The 19,788-nt window shown below is 47.6% G+C and overlaps 4 protein-coding genes across 4 annotated transcripts; 2 read left to right on the forward strand and 2 right to left on the reverse strand.

Annotated features, from left to right (window-relative positions):
• The first annotated feature begins 1,525 nt into the window (after positions 1 to 1,525).
• On the forward strand, positions 1,526 to 4,097 carry F4807DRAFT_438118 (fungal trichothecene efflux pump). Its single transcript, XM_047999102.1, has 2 exons — positions 1,526 to 3,157; positions 3,213 to 4,097. The coding sequence occupies exons 1-2, from the start codon at positions 1,834 to 1,836 to the stop codon at positions 3,704 to 3,706; spliced, it is 1,818 nt and encodes a 605-aa protein (XP_047851268.1). The 5' UTR covers positions 1,526 to 1,833; the 3' UTR covers positions 3,707 to 4,097.
• A 111-nt stretch (positions 4,098 to 4,208) lies between these two features.
• On the reverse strand, positions 4,209 to 5,905 carry F4807DRAFT_438120 (alcohol dehydrogenase GroES domain protein). Its single transcript, XM_047999103.1, has one exon. It carries the CDS (start codon positions 5,364 to 5,366, stop codon positions 4,308 to 4,310), a length of 1,059 nt encoding a protein of 352 aa, XP_047851269.1. The 5' UTR covers positions 5,367 to 5,905; the 3' UTR covers positions 4,209 to 4,307.
• Positions 5,906 to 11,721: 5,816 nt separating this feature from the next.
• On the reverse strand, positions 11,722 to 12,432 carry F4807DRAFT_222232 (uncharacterized protein). Its single transcript, XM_047994074.1, has 2 exons — positions 12,124 to 12,432; positions 11,722 to 12,029 (listed from the first exon to the last, which is right to left on the reverse strand). Exons 1-2 carry the CDS (start codon positions 12,171 to 12,173, stop codon positions 11,747 to 11,749), a joined length of 333 nt encoding a protein of 110 aa, XP_047851270.1. The 5' UTR covers positions 12,174 to 12,432; the 3' UTR covers positions 11,722 to 11,746.
• Positions 12,433 to 16,173: 3,741 nt separating this feature from the next.
• Positions 16,174 to 18,079, forward strand: F4807DRAFT_453288 (glycoside hydrolase family 76 protein; the record flags this gene model as incomplete). Its single annotated transcript, XM_048000436.1, has 3 exons — positions 16,174 to 16,270; positions 16,336 to 16,440; positions 16,503 to 18,079. The coding sequence occupies 3 exons, from the start codon at positions 16,174 to 16,176 to the stop codon at positions 18,077 to 18,079; spliced, it is 1,779 nt and encodes a 592-aa protein (XP_047851271.1).
• Between the last annotated feature and the right edge of the window lie 1,709 nt (positions 18,080 to 19,788).

Below are 19,788 nucleotides of genomic sequence, written 5' to 3' on the forward strand. Positions count from 1 at the left end.
GAACAAATCGGCTACTCTGGCAGTCTGGTAAGCTTAAAGGCGTAGTCATGTACATCATGTACGCCATCCAAAACCCTCCCCCAGGCAGTGGAAAAAGGACAAGGGTGTTGTACACCGGCGCACCCTGCAACGGGTAGGGTCCGTAAGACGCTAGGACCGCGATGGTGTTCATGTTCTTTTCTGGGGTCCGGATCCTAAGATCCACAGGGCAAGGTTGGCTCGTTCGTATTGGCGGAGGGCGGGAAAGCCTCATTAGCTCCCGTCTCGCCCCGGCTTAAATGCCGTACTTAGTAGAGATAGACATAATAGTAAATATCTAGGTCTAGAACCACTCTGTCGCAACTCTACCACAACTCCCCTTGAAAGCCCAAGACACCGGGACAAGAGATAACAGGTCAAAGTCCGACAGACAGACCGAAATATCAATAGACGTGTGTCATCAAGACCCCTTAAACTGGATATAATTGGTGGCTTTTATTCATGTAAAAAAGGCAGACTGGCAGGTGAATCATATCATACGTAGATACATGCAGTCATGACCCATCTGATTGGTCTATAAATGCATACATACTGCAGTTAACCTTAAAATGCAGATTCAACCCCGGTTATAGAAGTAGAATATATAAGACCGGGTACTAATGTCAACTAATGCAACTCATGTCACACGCCGTCGAATGCATAGAAAGAGGCCCTTGGAGCCTACGAAGCATGTTTGAACAGCCATCGTGCATCGTCAGCCACCTCGGCCCGTCTCTGTCAAGTTGACAGGTCACCCCCCTGAAGTAATTTACGCAGTATGTATGTACTTCGTAGTTACCGAAAGACGGCTCGCTTCGCTCGGTTCCCATTCAAAGCATTTGCAGCGGCGATTACATATGCCACTCACCATACGCGGCAACGAATTACATTCCCCGTTCATTACCTAGTCGCACGGCGAACGGAGTTTCGCGCTCGATGATCGAGGTATTGGCGTAATAGTTGGCGATCCACAAGGCAGTCGATATTTAAGGCACGTTGGAAGATGGTGAAATACCAAATAAACTAAACGTAGGATGCATAGGAGGTAATTGAGAACTCCATCTTGGTTCGCACGAGCCACTGGAACCATTCAGCCACCCGAGGAGGTTACTCTGAGTCCTATCTACCAAGTTTCCGCGTAAGGACGCTTTGAGTACTGAGCCGGAATATCCATCCAGCTGGCGCTGCTGGCGTAAGATTGCGTGTATCCCCCTGCAATTTTGCGCTTCGCTGAATAAGATCCCTAATGGCTCGTGCAATGCTAGATCAATCAATCGTGTTCATAAGCCTTTATGTCTTCGATCATTATTGAAGGTTACTGCGGATTGGGATTTATCTTAAATTAGGTAAGGGACGATATCTACCCTAGTAGGTATAGACAGGCATATCATGCTGTTAGATGCAAGGAGCCTTGCGTTTTACTCCAGGTTGGCAGGATAAGGGGGTTGCATCCTTCTTCCAGTTACGGCAATAAGCACCGCATACTAACGAGAGTATACATATTGATAGACAGTATAATAAACATATCCGTATGTATCAATGCCTATCTAGGATGCCCTCCCCCTCACTATTGCCCAGGGAACTGGGTCGGCCATACGATGCTTCTGGGTTCAGTCCGGCCCGTCACTTTTTTTGGACAGCTCCTTACGATTCTTGATCTGAGGCTAGCTGGTGCTCGTGGCCGTTCCACTATCAAGGCTGCCAGAAAAGGGCCGTGAACGCCAACATTGAAATTTCTCGTGTCTTCATCCTGTGTTCGAAACCCATTCTCCTAATTCTTTTGGCCATCTTACATGCTCGTCACCAATTCACATCATGTCGGAAACCGCGGAGTCAACAGTCGCGCATACGCGCACCAAAGAAGATGGCGATCAGCTTCGTTCTGAGGCGCTGGCTGCCGACTCGAAACAGCTGCCTCCAGGATACTACTCTAGCACTCGAGTCATTGGAACGTTCGGCGGGATAGGATTCAGTCTGTTAGGCACGTACTGGGCCTTCTCTGTCGGCGCCGCTGTGATCACCGCTATCAACCGGGATATCGGCCCAAGCGCGAATGCAAGCCTGTTCTCCATCGTCTGGACCGTCTGCGACTGCATCAGCATTCTCCTCTTTGGCCGGCTATCGGATCGGTTCGGTCGCCGATGGTTGGCCATCGGCGCTAACCTCCTAGGTATAATCGGGGGGATCGTCGCGTGTACGGCGAAGAACATGGACGTCTTGATAGGCGCCAATGTCTTGCTCGGACTTGCCTCAGGTCCGCCGGCGTCGTACCCTCTACTCACCGGCGAACTCGCGACCAACAAGACGAAGTATCTAGCTACCGTCTTAGTCGTCATCCCCAATGTCATCGCCACCGGATTCGGCGCCTACCTGGGCCAGAGGATTGTGCTCCAGACGACTTGGAGATGGATCTTCATCATCTACATCATCTTCATGGTTCCCGGAACGGTCTTGTTTTATTTCTTCTACTTCCCCCCGTCTTTCACCCAGATGCACGGGAAGGAGAGCAAGATGGTCGACGAAATCAAGAAGATAGACTTCATCGGAGTGTTCCTGCTCGTCGCCGGCCTGGCGCTATTCCTCCTCGGTGTCTCTTGGGGAGGCCAGCCATTGGCTTGGAATTCCGCGACAATCCTCGGTCTTCTCATCTCAGGATTCGTGTGTCTGGTCGCTTTCATCCTGTATGAAGTGTTTGGTGGAGCAGTGCGTCCCATCATTCCGATGCACTTCTTCAAGGACTTGACCGGATTTACCCCTATTGTGGTTATCTCGGCCGTCACCGGTTGCCTCAACGTCGCTCTTCAGATCACCTGGCCCTCGCAAGTCACAAGAGTCTTTGGAAACAGCGATTGGGAGACGACAGCTTGGCTTACTACGACCGTCGCGTTTGGATCTTGGGCCGGTATTGTGTTTGTCGGTTCTCTATTCCATATCATCAAGCATATTCGCTGGCAACTTATCATCGGGTGTGCCTGGATGTCGGCGTTTATTGGAGCCATGGCCTCGATCGATCCGAACGAGCAGAGCCAGGCTGCTGCCTTCTCGTTTCTTTCTACTATCCCCGTGGGTTGGGGTGAAGTCGTCACTATGCTTATGGTCCAATACGTCGCATCTGATATGGACCTTGGTGTCGCCTTTGGTGTGTTTTTTCCCCCATAATTAATATTCGAGACATTGAGCTAACATGAATCTAGCTGTCGTTTCCGCAATGCGAAGTGTTGTTGGATCCATCTTCACCGCAGTTTTCACAGCTGAGATAGCAAACAAGCTCCCGGAGAAGTTGACATCGATCGTTGTTCCCGCCGTTAGCTCTGCCGGTCTACCTTCATCGTCCATAACAGCCCTTCTTTCTGCCGTCTCCGTCGGAACCGAGGATGCTCTCCGAGCTGTACCTGGCATGAATGACAGTATTCTGGTAGTAGCGTCGCAAAGTATTGCTCAAGCCTACGCCGCCGCATATACCTATCCTTATTACACTGGCCTAGCGCTGGGATTAGTTTCACTCATTGCAGCTCTCTGCATTCGCGACTTCGACAGCCACTTAACGGACCACGTCAGCCGACAACTGTACCACAAGAGCGAGATCGACAAGGATATCTTATCATTGGTCGATCGCTCCCCCACCCAAGACGGAGAGGTGGTTACCGAAACAAAGCAAGTCACGAAGACTTCTGAGGGAGCAGCTTAAGCCAGAAAGCCCAGAAAAGCTAACCTCCTGTAACAATCATTGCAAAGGGGCTATATTTATGTATAGTATCTGGCATGTAATTCTGCACATAGAGTCCTTTGCGTCCTCAAAACATTGTACCTAGACCTTACAGCTTAGACTGCACCGATATTAGAAGAAAAACTATCTTTAACTAAAATAAGTTTCCTTTGTTATACTGAACTAGTACTTAGCAGCCCCATCTATAACGGCTATAATAGTAATGTATAATCCTGCAACTCACTTCTGCACTCTACGGACTTTTAGAACACCTCGAATTTGCAGCTAAAAGTACAAGGGCTGGAATGACGAAGACTACGTAAGCTGCAAACCCTGTTGACACACCGTGGGATCAACTCACTTAATACTACTGTACTATAGCAAAGCTAGTAATAATCGTCAAGTGAACACGGCCTAGGTAGGGAATAATGAACATTGCGTGTACTTCGCTACACATATGGACAGCATCGAGACCATATCCCTAGGCAGTTTACACATAGTATGTATCTATTTTCTCTATCAAATGCTGCTCGTAAAAACAAAACTACAGCTATCAAGGCACCCCTGAGTAGGAGGTAGGTATTTACGGGAACACCACAACCGCCCTCCCCCTCAGCGTCCCATTCCTTAACGCCTCGTACGCCTTATCCAGATCATCGAACTTGAACTTCTCAATATCGATCCTCAGCTTGCCATTCCTCGCCAAATCACACACCTCCCGCAGGTCCTGGCGCGTGCTCCCCAGACTAATCGCGAACTCGCAGCTCGTAGCCAGCAGGCCCCAGCCAACCTCCAGCGTTCCCCCTTGCATCCCGACGAGCACGACGCGGCCCCTAGGCCGCGACACCTTGGCCGCGAGCTTGAGGGTGCCGGCCGTACCCACGAAGTCAATGATCGCGTCGACGCCGCGGCCGCCAGTCCTCTCCATGATCTGATCCGCGGCATCGGCGCCGTCGCCCGAAAAGAGCACGGTCTCGTCGGCGCCGACTTCGCTCGCGGTCTGCAGGCGCTCGGCGACGTTGTCGACGGCGAAGACGCGCGCCGACGAGAGCAGCTTGACGAACTGGACGCCGTAGGTGCCGAGCCCGCCGATGCCGATCAGCGCCGCGCTGGTGCCCGGCTTCAGGCGCTGGACCGCGGTCTGGATGGCGTGGTACGCGGTCACGCCGGCGTCGGTGAGCGGCGCGTAGAGCACCGGGTCGGCGTCGCCGATGGATATGACTTCGGTGCGCGGGACGAGGAGAAACTCGGCTAGTCCGCCATCCATGCCGCAGCCGCGCGTCAGGCCGATGGCGTTGCGCTTGAAGGCCTCGCAGTGCTGCTCCGCGTTGTCGGTGCAGTACTCGCAGTTGCCGCAGTGCCGCATGTGGTGCACGACCACGGCCTCGCCGACTTGCAGGTCCGTTACCGCGGTGCCGACTTGCTCGACGAAGCCTGCGTTCTCGTGTCCGAGGATGTAGCCTGGTTCGAGCGAGTTGGCGTACGGTGCTGAGCCTGGCTTGCTGTCGACCATGTCCAGGTCAGAGCGGCAGAGGCCGGCGGCTTTCATGCGGATGAGGACGTCGCCTGGCCCAGGCTCGGGCTTGGGCACGTCGACGTATTGGCCCGGTTGGCCCCATTGGGTTAACTTGTAGGCTTTCATTATGAATGAAGGGTTTGGTGATCGATAATTGTGATTGGAGTAATGGTATTCTAGTTCAATGTAACTCTTAGGTTTCTTGTTCTGTTTTATTATAGGTACTGATAGCAGAAATAATTGCTGTCTATTTCAATTTTATGTTATGTATCCTTCTATGCAGGGACGGTCTTGCGTACCACTCCTAAATCCGACAGTGAGCGTTACCGTGCCTCTCCCTTACAAGGACTGTCTTCTTTGGATATCACTGAGAGGTCGAGTTGTAGATCAGTTCTTTCTGGGTAAGACCACTGGAGCTCTGGTGGAGAGTTTACGATTTTTGGTACGTTATATGGGTTTCAATGCTCAGCTCTGTCATTCTCTAAACAATACGTTCCAAATGTCTAGAATCTAAATCGCCGAGGATGGAAATACGTTCGTTGGTGTACCCAGCATTATTATCATGCTATACATGGCTCCACATCACAATTACTGGCAGGCTCGGAGAAGCAAAATAGCGTGTGGGGGTTAGTACAATTTTCCCCTGGCTTGTCGGGAAATAGCGTAGACTTGTTCTGTCCAGGATGCTGACACTAGGCAAGGGCATAGCCGGGGGCCGTCCCGTTGTTGCAGGGTCTCAGCGTGGAGTCTGCTTAACCAAAATCGGCCATGCCGAGAATCGCTACCAGGGAGTCGTCAACTACATACAGTATGTCAAATGTTACCTCTATGTTACCACACTGTAAGAGCATCACAGATCGGCAGGCCAGCTCGCTAGGGACCATGTAATTCGCAGCTATGTAGCACGTGTCCCGGGATGCACGATAGGAGAATACGATGCAAAACTGCTACGGTATTGTACCAGTCTCGCAAAGTTCGATCGGCCACGGAAAACACCGTTGTCAACATGGCAGCATGGATATCATCTACCTTGCTAGTTAGTCATTTTGGGCAGCTTAATCTGAGACTTCCACGAGTCCTCGCTTCTCGGATCAATTCTTGCCAGAATCGGTGGAGAAGCTCGGTGTTTAACACATGCTAGGGGATGGATATAAAGTGATCGGCCCGTATGAGCTTTCATCTAAGTATGTACTTCAGAGAGAATGAATAAGTGCAGAGGCGAGCGATACATGGGATTCAGATGTAGTTCGAAGCGACTAAGATACATAGGAATTTACTATGTAATAACGAAGGGTCAAAGCAAGAAGCTACTCAAGCAGACTCAGGGGCTAGATTACCTCGGAGTTGTCAAGTGGCCATATCGGAGATGCTCGTCCTTTCCGAGAAGCATAAAACTAAAGTGCCATACGACCATCACAATTATCTACAGACTATGCTCTAGAAATGATATTTACCATAAGGGGACCATCATCTACATCTATTGGAAAAGAAACTTTAATATTGTACCAGAAAAGAGTCAGCGATAGCGAGAGGTTGCCGAATAAAGCTCTGCAGTGTTTGCTCAAAATGGCAACTGTAGGTAGAGAACCCATCCAGCCATCTCAGCAGGGCCTTGACATCCTCTACATGGCCCAATTAACAAGCCAAGCGCTAAATGATGAACTACATAGATCAGGTAAGCTGCTTACCTAGTCACGATAAAAGCATTCGCGGCATAGGCTAAATGTTGACAGATTGGGTCAGTTTTGCCGTTGGCCGAATAGATTGACATACAAGGAGTCCAAATGTCTAGGGTGCAGAACCGAGTGGGTATGGGGAAAGGGGTAGAAGGGCATATCATGACCCAGGCAATACTCACCTTGGAGGATAGGCGAGGGCCAGGTCAACCCTTACTTGGATGAAGCGCTTTGACTGTCGATTATCGAAATAGATATCGTCAGATCCCAGTATCCATAGCAAGCCGGTGGTAAGAACACATTGTGCCCAGTGCTTCCATCTCGCTTCCACATCGCCAGCTCGCTTAAGGCTCTATTCGTCACTGCCTGCAGCAATCAAACTGTCAGTGCGATTACAATGGATATTGATGGATATTAAAGTTTAGATCATAGCGACCCGGGAACGGAGTATCGTGATCGAGATCGGAACAGGTGGGGTTTACGCTGGCAAGGCTCCGCTCAATTAATCGAGCATCCGCACGTTTACTAGCATACCTAGAAGCCGCTGGGTGAATCCCAGGCCAAAAATCGACCAGCAACAGCATCTAGACGATGAAAAGTAAAATCTGCAACAATTGAGACTATCCGCGGCGTCAGCATGCCTCTTCATCTGCAAGCCTCATCACGTACACCGATTAGATGCGATCATGTAGATCTCCGGGCGGAGAAGGATTATCGTGCAGTATGGGGAGCGCATCTAGCGCTACGTTGAGGCAGCAGTCGCAGAATCCGTGAGGATTTGAGTGACACAGAAAGCGCATGTTGTTCTAATATGCCGAGTCGCAGCGTGTAAGAAACAGTCGTATATTTCTGTGATGGTATTGGATGAAACTTGTAGAAACGCACCTAGAAGGATTGGATGCGACTACTACGTACCTACACTACATATGCATGCAGCCGAGACATCGAAGGGAAGCGGCAGAGTGGCTTCAATACGTCTCTACTTGCTGGTCAATGATCTGATAAGATGGCTGATATTTGATCGTTTCACGGCATGTAGGTAGCAATCGGTACCTACGTATGCAAGGTAGCGTCCTCAGTCGACGGCGAGATGCCATGCAATAGGTTGTTAATAAACCATAAGCGCCTTTAGGCAACGGCGGCGTAGGAGTAGAAAATCCTCCCGGCCTGCCGGTCTGGGTAGTATTGAGCAGCCTCTCTTACACCTCGAAATCAAATGGATGTCTTAGGCGTAGGACGCGGTCTCTCGAATTCCATCAAGGACAAGATCAAACAAGACAATATTGGTAACTTGGGGTCGAATTAGATGGCACATATATCAATGGATATTAGGTAGGCAAAAGGAATACAATACCTATTCTCTTTGCCAAAAACCGATTAGTACTTGATATAAGCTCTACTGCTGTATGGAAGCCAACATCCATGAATATTAAAGATTGACTGAACTCCACACTACACCACCCATTTATCATCCCTTTCAGGGGACTTCTACAAGAAGTATGCCACTAAAAGTTATAGTACCGGTAACACGCCTGTTCAATTACGTACCTAAATGGTGACGGCGAGGTGATCACTCCTGTCCAACTCCTTTCTTGAAAGGTCATTGAGCTTTGTTTTAATAATATATACTACTTTTAGATCAATTAGGTTGTGATTTTGTAGTTCACAGAGAGGATATGAACAAATATATGTTAAGGTTTATAACTCGCTAGGAATAAACCACAAGTTAAACTCATTAATAAGAGTTTACCTCTAACTATAGGGTCGTATAATGTTCTAGAAGGACATCGCCGTTATTAATAGCAAATGGTTCTTCAATTTTACTATCGATACAGTAAGTTACTCACGTTGATAACTAACCTTATTTTGATGTTTAGTTTCGTCGTTTTATGAAGTTCCAAAGATTGTGTACCTAGACGGCGTTATCTTGTATGAGTTAAGATATGTACTATATGTTTTCTTAGTGACCTCTTAAAAACTCTTTGAAGTTAAAATGTTTGTCTACCTTGGTAGGTATATGTTAATTTTCAGGAAAGAAACCGATCCGTTCTGTCCATTTTCTTATTTCCCTTTTCCTGTGATTTTTCTCGTTCAATACCTAAGTTTTCGAGCTAAACAGATATATTCTAACTTAGACTGAAAACAACAATGTCCTATTTAATATTTACTGCAATACAGTTTTAAAATACATTCCGACAAGCTTGAATCAGGAGGTTTATTCAATTCTCTTAGAATATAATTGCGGCGTTGCTGCAAGCGTGTTTCCTCTAAAGGCGATTCGTTAATGCTGCTCGGTTTATATTCTCTTTGATTTTCATCACCATAGTTGTCAATGTTTAAGAAGCAGAACAGGATTATCACACCTGAAAGCATGTCTAACGATCATATGCTGCGTAGGCAACGTGAAAGGCCTTATTAGACTAGCTAGGTGCATACGCTCAAAGCCCTACAATGTATTTTCTAGGAGTATAGAATAGGTGAAGATCACGATGATGGGGCAAGAGGGCTATAGCTCAAGGAGAATAACTGGAGAATATATGCTTTGATACTATGATGCGAATGCCGCCTGTGAAATAGTCAACTATTAAACACACTTGGATCACTTTTACTCAAATCTCATAACCTCTCCAGGGGGCTATTGTTAAGCACGCCCTTTCGTGCATGTTCTCATGCACTTGACTTGCTCACATAACTTTCGTATAACTCCATCCCTAGAGCGAAGAGAGCCTCAGCATGAATGGCAAAGAAAAACATGTTCATGGGATGGATTTAGGCTATTAGTAAGAATGGGAAAACAACACGTCTCACTACTGATAACATTAATTGCAAGGTTAAGTCTGTGGACTATGATAGTCATATCACTTAATAATATGATATCACTCTCTGTAAAATATCCATATACTTGCCTTTTTATTGATATTGCTAAAAGCCTCCGTGAGAGCTGATAGTTAGAGGTCTCGCCAGGGTTAGCTAGTAACCCAGAGGGATCAGGAGTCGGCTTATACAAGGCCGCGATGTTAACAGTTAACCCTTGGCTGTAGACAAAGGAAGGTTTATATATGATATATATATTGCATCCCCTGGAAGGGATTAGTTAGAGCCCTTCGTGCAACAACATTATTCCCTACTAGCCTTTAAGTTCCGCCTCGTGACAGATATAGCTCTCATATGTTTGAAGTCACGGCTGCCCGAGCCTAGGTCGTACTCGCCAGACCTTACTCGTAGCCGAAGAAGAGCTTTTCTTGACTATTAGATCGCCTTCTTTGTACTAGACGTCTTTGGTTACACTAAGAGCCTTGAGATATTAATTACTTAGATAAACAGCCTTGATCACTGAGAAATAGTCTATCGCACTGGCTTGAAAGGTTAGCCTAGAAACTATAGCATAGAATACATTGCTATACCTTGACAAATCTGGTGAAATTCTCACACAGCTAGTTCAGCTTTGTATCTCCTGTAGGTTTATATGAGTAGCTGAACCAGTCATCCGAAAACTTCACCAAATCTGCTAAGATATGATACTGTAGTGTATGTTATAGTTTCTAGGCTATCCTTTGTGATTGAAAGGATAATAGACTTCTTAAAGCTATTAAGGCTGCTTAATAGCTCAGAGCTTTCAGGACAATTAAAGAAACCTCGTGCAACAAAACACACCGTTTCTACTGTTGTTTCCATCTTTAATAATTTTCAGGGCCTAAGCTTTGCAGCTTCGGGGAAGGATAGGTGGCATTTGGCAAGTTCCTTCAGTAAGGCAACTGAGAATGCTGGAGATTTAACACCATAGTGAGTGCGGTTCTAGGCGGTGGAAGCGTAGGTTTGGCTGTTGAGTCCTTATTTTGCACAATGGTGTATCGTTCTTTTATAGCCTGTTGTAGTTGACTTGGTTCGGCTGCAACAGAGTGCTCAATCCCCTGTATTAGTTCAGACTCCATCCAGTCATAGGGGGTTGTTTTCAGCCTGTAATATTCGAAGTTACAAGGGATACTATAGTTATGTATTCCACTTGGGGACGTTATGAGCCCTCAAGAAAACCAGACTTATAAGGCGGGGCTCGTAACCAAAAACTGACCATTAGAGCAAGTGTACCTATTCAATACACCAAACCACAGGGAAGTTGGGGTGCTAAGCGGGGTTCCCGTAACTGATTCAAATAAAAGATTTGAGCCGCTGTAATACAGTGGCATACAGTGATTTAAAGGTTAACAAAGTTTCTAGGCACTTAGATAATGACCTTGCAATAGATTTCTACCAATGTCCACTAAGCTTAGGAAGTGTGTGGCAGTTATATATGGGAGCTGTAGCTGTCTGTAGATGAGCCCTCTCTTCTTGTATCAATACTTACCTTAGGTACTAGGTACTCATAGAATATCCTTGATTGTCAGATCGCTAGACGTTTCTCGCTGAATTACTTTGACCTGAGAAAAGCCCGTGGCATTGTGAGTACTAGTTAAAGAACTTCCGCTGGATACAGGGGTAGGTCCTTGGCATGAAATCTGTGTAAGTCAAGTTCTCCCTTTCACTTAACTGGAAGCTCACTTGGCAAGAACTCAGAAAGTCACGACGACACTCGCATCCAATAAATGAATGAATTGGCCCAATATGTAATAAACACTAAGTACAGGTTGCGAACCTTTTTACCGTCTACTTTTCCCATTCCTAGATACCCATGTTATATATATGCCCCAAGCCAAGTCCACTCGAATCCTAGAAATTCACCACTTCATGCCCATACTCCCCATGCAAAAGAGTTTCGAACCAATGCCCCTACTATTACCAAGTAGGGGTCTAATTAGACTTCGATACACGTAAGCCACACCAATAGCCTCAGATTTAAGCAGTCGGTTGCGGGGCCAGGCAAGAAGCGCAGCCGCAGCCGGGCATCTGGTCCACGACGGAGACGGTGCAGCCGGGCAGCGGCGTGGTGGTGAAGCTGGTGACGGGCTTCAGGGTCGGCTCGCCGGGCTGGCAGGTGCTCTTGGGCGTGGGGCACACGATGTCACAGACGAAATGGGGGCGCGTCGTGGTGGTGACGGTGGCGATGGACGTGCATTCGTAGTGGCCCGGGAGAGAGGTGGGCGAGGGCGTTACCTCGGGAGCCGGGACGGCGACGGCGCTGTGGCGTGTTAGTATGACTGGCTGGTCTTGGGAGGTGTGGGTAAGGGGGAGAAGGGAAGAAGGGAAGAAGGGAAGAGGCGCTAAAGACTTACCCCTGGAGAAGAGCCGCGACGGCAACGGTGAGGAAGGTGAAGGTCTGCATTGTGGCTTGTGTTGGTGGTTGTAATTGGACAGGCGAAGTCTTGATTCAAGGTGAAGATTGTCGATGCAGGTCTTGATGATTAGTTTGTGCTGGATGATGTCTTTCCCTTCGTCAATGAGGTGCCTGGGGGTTTATATATTATCTTGGCGCCCCCTTTCGCGTCGAGTGGTACTAATCTAGCCATCCTCTGCTTCTTTCTTTTTTTCGTGGAGAAAAGCAGAGGCCATCTGACGAGCGCAATTTGGCTAGGCCTTGCTTCTTCCCCGGTGGGCGAATAGCAATCTGCAGTTGGATCTCGTGATGGCCCGGGCGGCTTATGGGTGGAAATTGCGAAGGATTTTCCCGGGAAAAGCCACGTCCAGCCTCGACAGGCGGACGAGCTGTACTGCGTAATGCATACTAAACTAACATCGTCTTCGTCTGTGAGATCATTAGGACGTTGGATTGCACAGTGGATGAGGTGAGATCCTTCATCCTTCTTCTACTAAGACACTTCGAGACGACGTGTAAAGGCTTAGTTTACGAGAGTGTCATCGCGATCTCAGAGCTTGTTAGTCTTTACATGAGATCTGCTGTTGGTCTAGCGTACGAACACCCGATGCAATATTTCGATAGCGCGAGTACCGGCATTGGCGGAGCGGCGAGGCGTTGAGCTCAGCTCGTGGTTATAGCCAATCAATCGGGTCGCTTCCCCCTGGGCTGAAATAAGCAACAGACTCACCCTCATTCAGCCCTATGGATCCCACACCATCCAGACCATCCCAACTCGTGCAAGGAGTGATTTTTATTACTTAATCGGGTCGTGTTGCATCGAGGCACAGAAAGCTTCGTTGGTCTCGTGGAGTTGGATCAGTGTCTCTTTGCGGCGGCCACGTCAACCGATCGAAGTAATATGATGCGAAATTGCCGAGTCGTATTGTATAAGCTGATACTTGGGTTACACAAGGGCTTCACGTGTATTCATAGAGCGGCGTAGCGATCGAGTTCATTTGGCGAGTTTACCGATGTTGCCTAGCCTTACCTAGAGCGGCGTTGAGGAATATCGCCAAAAGCGTCCTGTCTCCGACCCTTTGCCGGCGAACCACCGGAGAGCCACTCGGCATGATAACCGGTACTACCCTTGGGATATGACTTCCACGTTGTCGTATTAATAGAATAGACTGGTCCGCCTTGAGCTAGCGGAGTGCTTGATATCCCCGCCTCCCCGGTTTTTTTCGTTCTCGGGGCCGTGAAGCCACAATGTGTCGATCCCTACCGTTCCCCTCAACGTAGATGGCAGTGGTGCTAACAAAATTAGGATTACATGAGATGTAAACGCATAGATACCTACATACAGGAAGCGGAGTTCGTATGCCGCAAATATATCCGTCTCTAGTCAGCCGGCATTAGCGATGCAAGAGACGTATGCCGTATGATTAGGTAGATTAACTTCTTATGATTTTTGATGGAGTTGAAATTTTGATTCTCTAACAACATAGGACAATATTATGCTATTCAGATATCACGTGATTCTCGTATTATCCCACGTGATCTCTCCTCTTGCCAATTCTACGTACTTGCTGCCGAATATGCCGATTGAGCCTGAAGATCGCCAGTACTGTATTAATTAACTTTTTTAAATCTAATAAAAGCTTGATTCCACTGCCATTGATTGCTTACGCATCTCCATCTGACAGGATTCAACCTGTCAACTTTTACGATGGTTTTACAACGCTGCAAAAGTCCTTTGCCTCTGCCCCCCGAACACCTAAACGCTAGACGATTCCAGCTTGTCCTTATGTCTGTCTCTATGTTCGATTGGAAGAGCCTGACGTCAGCAATTGAAGTCTATTAGGTAAAAGCCCAACCAGTCAACGCGTTTCTCGTCAAGATATAAATAAATCCGGCTAGATTCGACTGGAAGTGAGCCACTACTATGTAACATATTAACATCAAAGTTCAAGGGTCTTAAAGATGCAAATTTCCCCAAGGACATAAGCAAGGGACAGCACAACCTTCTCCAACATCACAACCAGCACCTCGAAACTTAGACTTGGTAGGAGATCAATACTACACAGTAGCACAAATTTGCGATATTGCTTTTCAATTGGAATTTCTTCGACAGCAACTTCGGATAGCAACAAACCACACTCTTCAGCAGCCAATCTGCCAGTCCTAATCGATTTGATATTGGCATTGACTTCTTCACTGTCTGAATGGGCACATTGCCCTACAAAGAGAACTGTCATCACATCAAATCCATACAGGCCAATGACAATAGGCTTACGGCAACTTAACCCCTAACGTATTTTGCAGAGTCAATCCATTCGGCTGATTGTCCTTGCGGCTCTCTGGATTTCAAACCGATGGAGTGTTGGGAGCCCACTATAATGGCGTAAGCCTTACATCAATGCCAGCATGTTCATCGAGATCGACCGTCTCTTCGGATTTAAATCGAAAAATGAACAGCGACGTCATACAGGAACAGCAATCATCCATCACTTGATGTGTTTGTGGTTTTACATCCGCAATCATAATCGCAATCACGATCGCAAACATGAGATTCTCTAACAATAATGTGAATAGAGTTCCATCGGACACAGCGAAACAGGCCAATCTCCGTGAAGCTTGGCATTCAAGTGATTCCTTTAAGTGAGGTACTTAATTGAATCTGGGGTCTCGCTACCGTCGTTCTAGACAGGTCCACTACTAACTAGTCCTACATAGTATATTGCTATTCGATATGCTATGTGCAGAACGGGATAGTGCATACATTTCGTTCTATTTCATGTTGTATTTCTCGTATAGTTAGAGATTGGATCACGCAGATCACGTTAATTATTATCTTTTTTTCTGTTATCGATGTTTCCCCGCCTTCGCTTCTGTCGCTTCTTTCAATAGCCTTTCACATCTGCACATCCGCGAGAGATATCGCCGAGCTGACAGGACCATTGGCTATTCGGCACCCTGAAGCCTGACATCCTTTGGTTCAGCTGCAAAGAGCTGCAGAGAGCTTCAAAGATGACAGAAGACGGCTACCAATCAACTAGGCCAAATCCAAACAGTTTTAATGTTTGAATAAGTAACACCATTACGACATACAACGTAGCAGTCGCATTAGTGTCCACGGTAGTGGCCGAGAGCTTCTGGGGCTTCAAACCCGAGAAGGCCGGTCCACAACTTTGGCGCTTTCAGCTCTTTTAGCTGGTTGAAGCTTCCGATCTGTTAGGAAACAAATGAGTAGCAACTTTCGTATAGAAATGCACCGACAAAGAGACGGCTCATAAGGCTAACGGTAAGCGCCTCTCAACTATTTTCCTATCGTCTTTCGTTCTTTCTCTATTAGCTCCAGCTTCCTACCTCCTCTACCACATGGGTAACTCCTGCCGCATTCAAATCAATAAATATCGGCAAGGTCGAACGATTCAGCTTATAACCCTTGTCTAATTGAGTCCAATTGAAGATTTTTCGCGGGGCATTCCTCGTATTTACATTGATTACTGCTTATTTTCGTACGTATTATGTACTCCCGCAATTAGTGGGTTCAACGAAGGATATGCAGCATTAGGAGCGACTTAGGAGCATTCAACAGGAATGTAGTTTCCTCATTAGGACAAATCGAATGCTCTTCCCTTTCTACATATGTAGATACTTGCCTTATCACGTATGTAATTGGTGAGGCTGGGTATCTCTTGTATCTCTGTCTTAATTAGTCTGAGTCGACATCATCCTTTGTCATCATTCCTCTGCGCTTTTTCGTGGATTCTCTGTCGTTATTCAACTCGTCCAACCGACACAACTCAGACGAAATACCAACATCATCACACGACTTTCTCGTGTGTCTAGGTACCACCAAATACCCTACGCCCAACCTGTCAGTTGGTAACCTCTTTTTTGCTTAATTGCAATGTTACACCTTTAATTGGGTCTGCGGATTTTTTTTTTCTATCTTGGAATCTCCATGTTCGACTTGACTTCCTTCGTTTACCTGGTCTCCATTTGACCTTAAAAGTCATCGAGGATGTGGTATTCTTGGCCGAATGCCGTATTTACGGCAGCTTCGGTTTTGATCGCCAGCACTCTAGTCGCAACATACGACCTTGATGTACAGTCAACAGGTTAGTCCGAATTCATCCATATTATTATTATTCGCCTGGATTCGCGTTATTGACTATTTTTGAAGATTCTATCAAAGATGTCTCGAAGCAAATGGCGCAGGATCTGGCGTCGCTCTACAATGGCAACGAACCTGGTCAAACCCCTGGTCTTCTCCCACAACCGTACTATTGTGAGTATTATTGCCGCGCTTTAGAGCTCAAAAACTCAATAGATACTAATCCACTGCCTTAGGGTGGGAGGGTGGCGCATTGATGGGCGCATTTGTTGATTACTGGTATTACACTGGAGACACAGCTTACAACGACATTGCATCGCAAGGTCTACTTCACCAAGTTGGCCCGTACAATGACTACATGCCGCCTAACCAGACACTAACTGAAGGTAATGATGATCAAGGCTTTTGGGGAATGGCCGTGATGTCCGCGGCCGAGTACAAGTTCCCGAATCCCCCGTCAGGTCAACCGGGATGGCTGGCACTGGCCCAAGCCGTCTTCAACACCCAAGCTGCTCGTTGGGATCCGGATCACTGCAATGGCGGACTGCGTTGGCAGATCTTCACGTGGAACAACGGCTTCGACTACAAGAATTCCATCTCACAAGCCTGCTTCTTCAACATTGCCGCGCGACTAGCGCTCTACACTGGAAACAGTACCTACGCCGACTGGGCCACTAAAACATGGGATTGGATGGTTGGTGTGAAGTTCATCGACAGTAATTACAGGATTTACGACGGAGGCCATATCGAGGATAATTGCACTACTATCACACCCTACGAATTTTCGTACAACGTCGGCGCATTCCTCCTTGGAACTGCTGCTATGGTGGCATACTCTAACACTACTACGAAGCAGTCGAGCGATGTCGAAATGTGGAGTGAACGGGTCGACGGAATCTTGAACAGTACTGAGCAAATTTTCTTCTACGGAAATGACACCGCGGATAGGATTATGATCGAGATTGCCTGCGAGCCCGTTAACCTGTGCGATACGGATGAGTTATCGTTTAAGGCATATCTGAGTCGATGGATGGCAGCGACGACGAAGTGGGCACCGTGGACGTTTGACCGAATCAAGACGCTCCTATCGAATTCTGCCATAGCTGCAGCGAAGCAATGCACAGGTGGCGATAATCACCGCATGTGTGGTTTGAAATGGGCGAATAACAGCGGACAGTGGGATGGAACGACTGGCGTTGGACAGCAGATGGCAGCCTTGGAGGTGGTACTTGCCAACATGATCCAACAAGCTGAAGCGCCCGTCACCAACGGCACCGGTGGAACTAGTGCTGGTAATCCTTCGGCAGGAGGTTCGGATGACGGACGGGTGGATCCCTCTGGAAGATTATATGGGCCGACAACTTCGGGCGACCGAGCAGGCGCAGCCATATGCACTATTATCATTCTCTTCGGCCTCCTGTCTGGAATAGTCTTCATGATGATGGACGAGACGAAGTCGGTAGCCGATAACTGGGCTAGCGCCCGCTCGACCGCCTCTGGGGCATCCGGATTGGCTCTTCTAGCCGTAGGCAAGAAGAAGCCGACGAATGAAGAGAAGGGGAAGGGGGTTGTGATGGATCGAAGTTCGAGTACCGACACCGGCGAGAAGATCCCGGCCGTCTACGCGGGTGGTAGATTACAGAAGCGTTCGAGCGTTCAGGAGCCAAGCCAACGAAGCCCGAACCGTAATCGCGCGTCAGCTCCGCCGGGCGCATTCTCCCCCGTAACAGACACGGCGGCAGCACCGAATCGCCGATCCTCGACGAACTCGATCGCGCGAAGAGCCTCGGTGCTTAGAAAGCAGAGGCAGTAAATAATGAGACTTCGTTCGATCGCACATGAGGATACCAGAAAAGGAATGGGCTAAGCATTCAAAGGCGGCGTTTTGCGCGGATGGGTTTGGGCATTTGATATTGAAGACACAATGGACATTTTTGCAAGGGAGTGGGAGTCCACATCATTCTGATTATAAAGGTCTATGGATAAGCATTGGAATGGAAGGGAATGGATCCAACTGTCCTTTAGGGAACCATGAGATACCACGTTTATCTACCTGGCACATTCTGCTGCTTCTTAACTGCCTACTCGTACTAATTGCCCCTCTAGTTCGTGCGCTGTGGTTGAAATGGATATGTGCTTGTTTTATAGGCTTGAGACGGTAATTCGTTTCTGTTAAGGCTGGTTTAGCTGACGTATATACAGATTTTTACTATTCGGAGGACTGAAAGCATGCATTGGTACTCAGATGTACTCATCTATACCGATAGGTCGTCGCGTAGTCGCTACGGAACCCAGCTTGCTTTCGAGACCAGGCCGATTGGCTTCACGTATACCGGCAGGAGGAGACCTACCTAATCTTTACGTGAATCGCTTCGGCAAAAGCGAAAATGACTTCAATCAGGTTCGCTTTTCTCCTTTCGCATGTCTGTATGGTGTCGATTACTTAACAATACTAGTTCCTTATTCGAGCATACGAGATAGCTAGCTGTCTCTGTAGATAAATTCGCTTTCAAACGTAAGATTCGCAAGGAAAACTGCGGGCATAGAATCATCTTCGACGCGACGCAATAGAAGCGCGATCCTGTTTATCCATACCTATATCCGTCTCTTGATAGGTACGCATTGTTCTCAGCAAGTGTACCCGAGGGTGGGAGACAGCAGTTGGAGAGAGAAGCAGCTTTATGTCAGTCTCGGATAATGGCCCGAGACAAGCGAAAAAGGGGTTTCAGAAGAAATTAAAAAGATTTGGTGCAATGTGAGTTTCGTCTGGTGACTAACGGTATTTCTATAAAAGCTTTCGAGTCTGGGGCTGTTGAGGGCCACGGAGGCGCGCGAAGTCGAAGACGTTTAAAGGGGAAGTTCTGAATTTGGTGTAAAAAAGTGGAAACCACCCCTGTTTTTGGGATGTTCTATCGTCATTGAATCCTACCTACCTACGCTATTCACCTCTCACGGTACTACGCCTTCCTTCTGTATACCATTCGACGAGGTAAATATACCTAATATGTAGAATCACTCAAAAGAGATTAGGATTAAAGGTCTATGGCTCTCTTTCTATATATAAGCATCGTACATGAGATGTCCATGTTCTATTCTAGCATAGACGCCGGGGGGCGAACACATTGGAACCCAACATTCCGCACCCAACTTACAGATGTTGAACATCTTGGGAAATGTCTAAACAGTGCTGGATTAGGAACTCTTGGTTCCCTCTTGCCGAAACACCCGCCCGATCACTCCGTGGTGTGTAATTTCGCTAGTTGTGGCGAGATCCGAAGATGGCAATCCGGCAGGATATCCCATGGTTACCGTTACCAAGAGACCATCATGAACACGAACACAATGAGATGTAAGGTACGTACTTAGGCTAAAGGAGGTAATAGACTCGGCCCGAACAATAGAAGCTTTGGAAAGCTATTGGAAATCCCTATAGTAAGGGTTGTGAGTTACTATCTTCGGGAGAAACCCAAGTGCGCAATCGTTCGAGGAGTCCAAGGGAAAGATCCAGCATTATTCGGTTGC

The sequence above is a fragment of the Annulohypoxylon truncatum genome (genome assembly GCF_022578515.1).
Source record: "Annulohypoxylon truncatum strain CBS 140777 unplaced genomic scaffold F4807scaffold_32, whole genome shotgun sequence".
Taxonomy (NCBI): domain Eukaryota; kingdom Fungi; phylum Ascomycota; class Sordariomycetes; order Xylariales; family Hypoxylaceae; genus Annulohypoxylon; species Annulohypoxylon truncatum.

Excerpts from the sequence above, each read along its gene's own strand:
- F4807DRAFT_438118 (XM_047999102.1), top strand. The coding sequence starts at position 1,834 with ATGTCGGAAACCGCGGAGTCAACAGTCGCGCATACGCGCACCAAAGAA. Across the intron at positions 3,158-3,212 it reads GGACCTTGGTGTCGCCTTTG|CTGTCGTTTCCGCAATGCGA; the intron begins GTGTGTTTTTTC and ends ACATGAATCTAG.
- F4807DRAFT_438120 (XM_047999103.1), bottom strand. The coding sequence starts at position 5,366 with ATGAAAGCCTACAAGTTAACCCAATGGGGCCAACCGGGCCAATACGTC.
- F4807DRAFT_222232 (XM_047994074.1), bottom strand. The coding sequence starts at position 12,173 with ATGCAGACCTTCACCTTCCTCACCGTTGCCGTCGCGGCTCTTCTCCAG. Across the intron at positions 12,030-12,123 it reads GTCGCGGCTCTTCTCCAGGG|CGCCGTCGCCGTCCCGGCTC; the intron begins GTAAGTCTTTAG and ends AACACGCCACAG.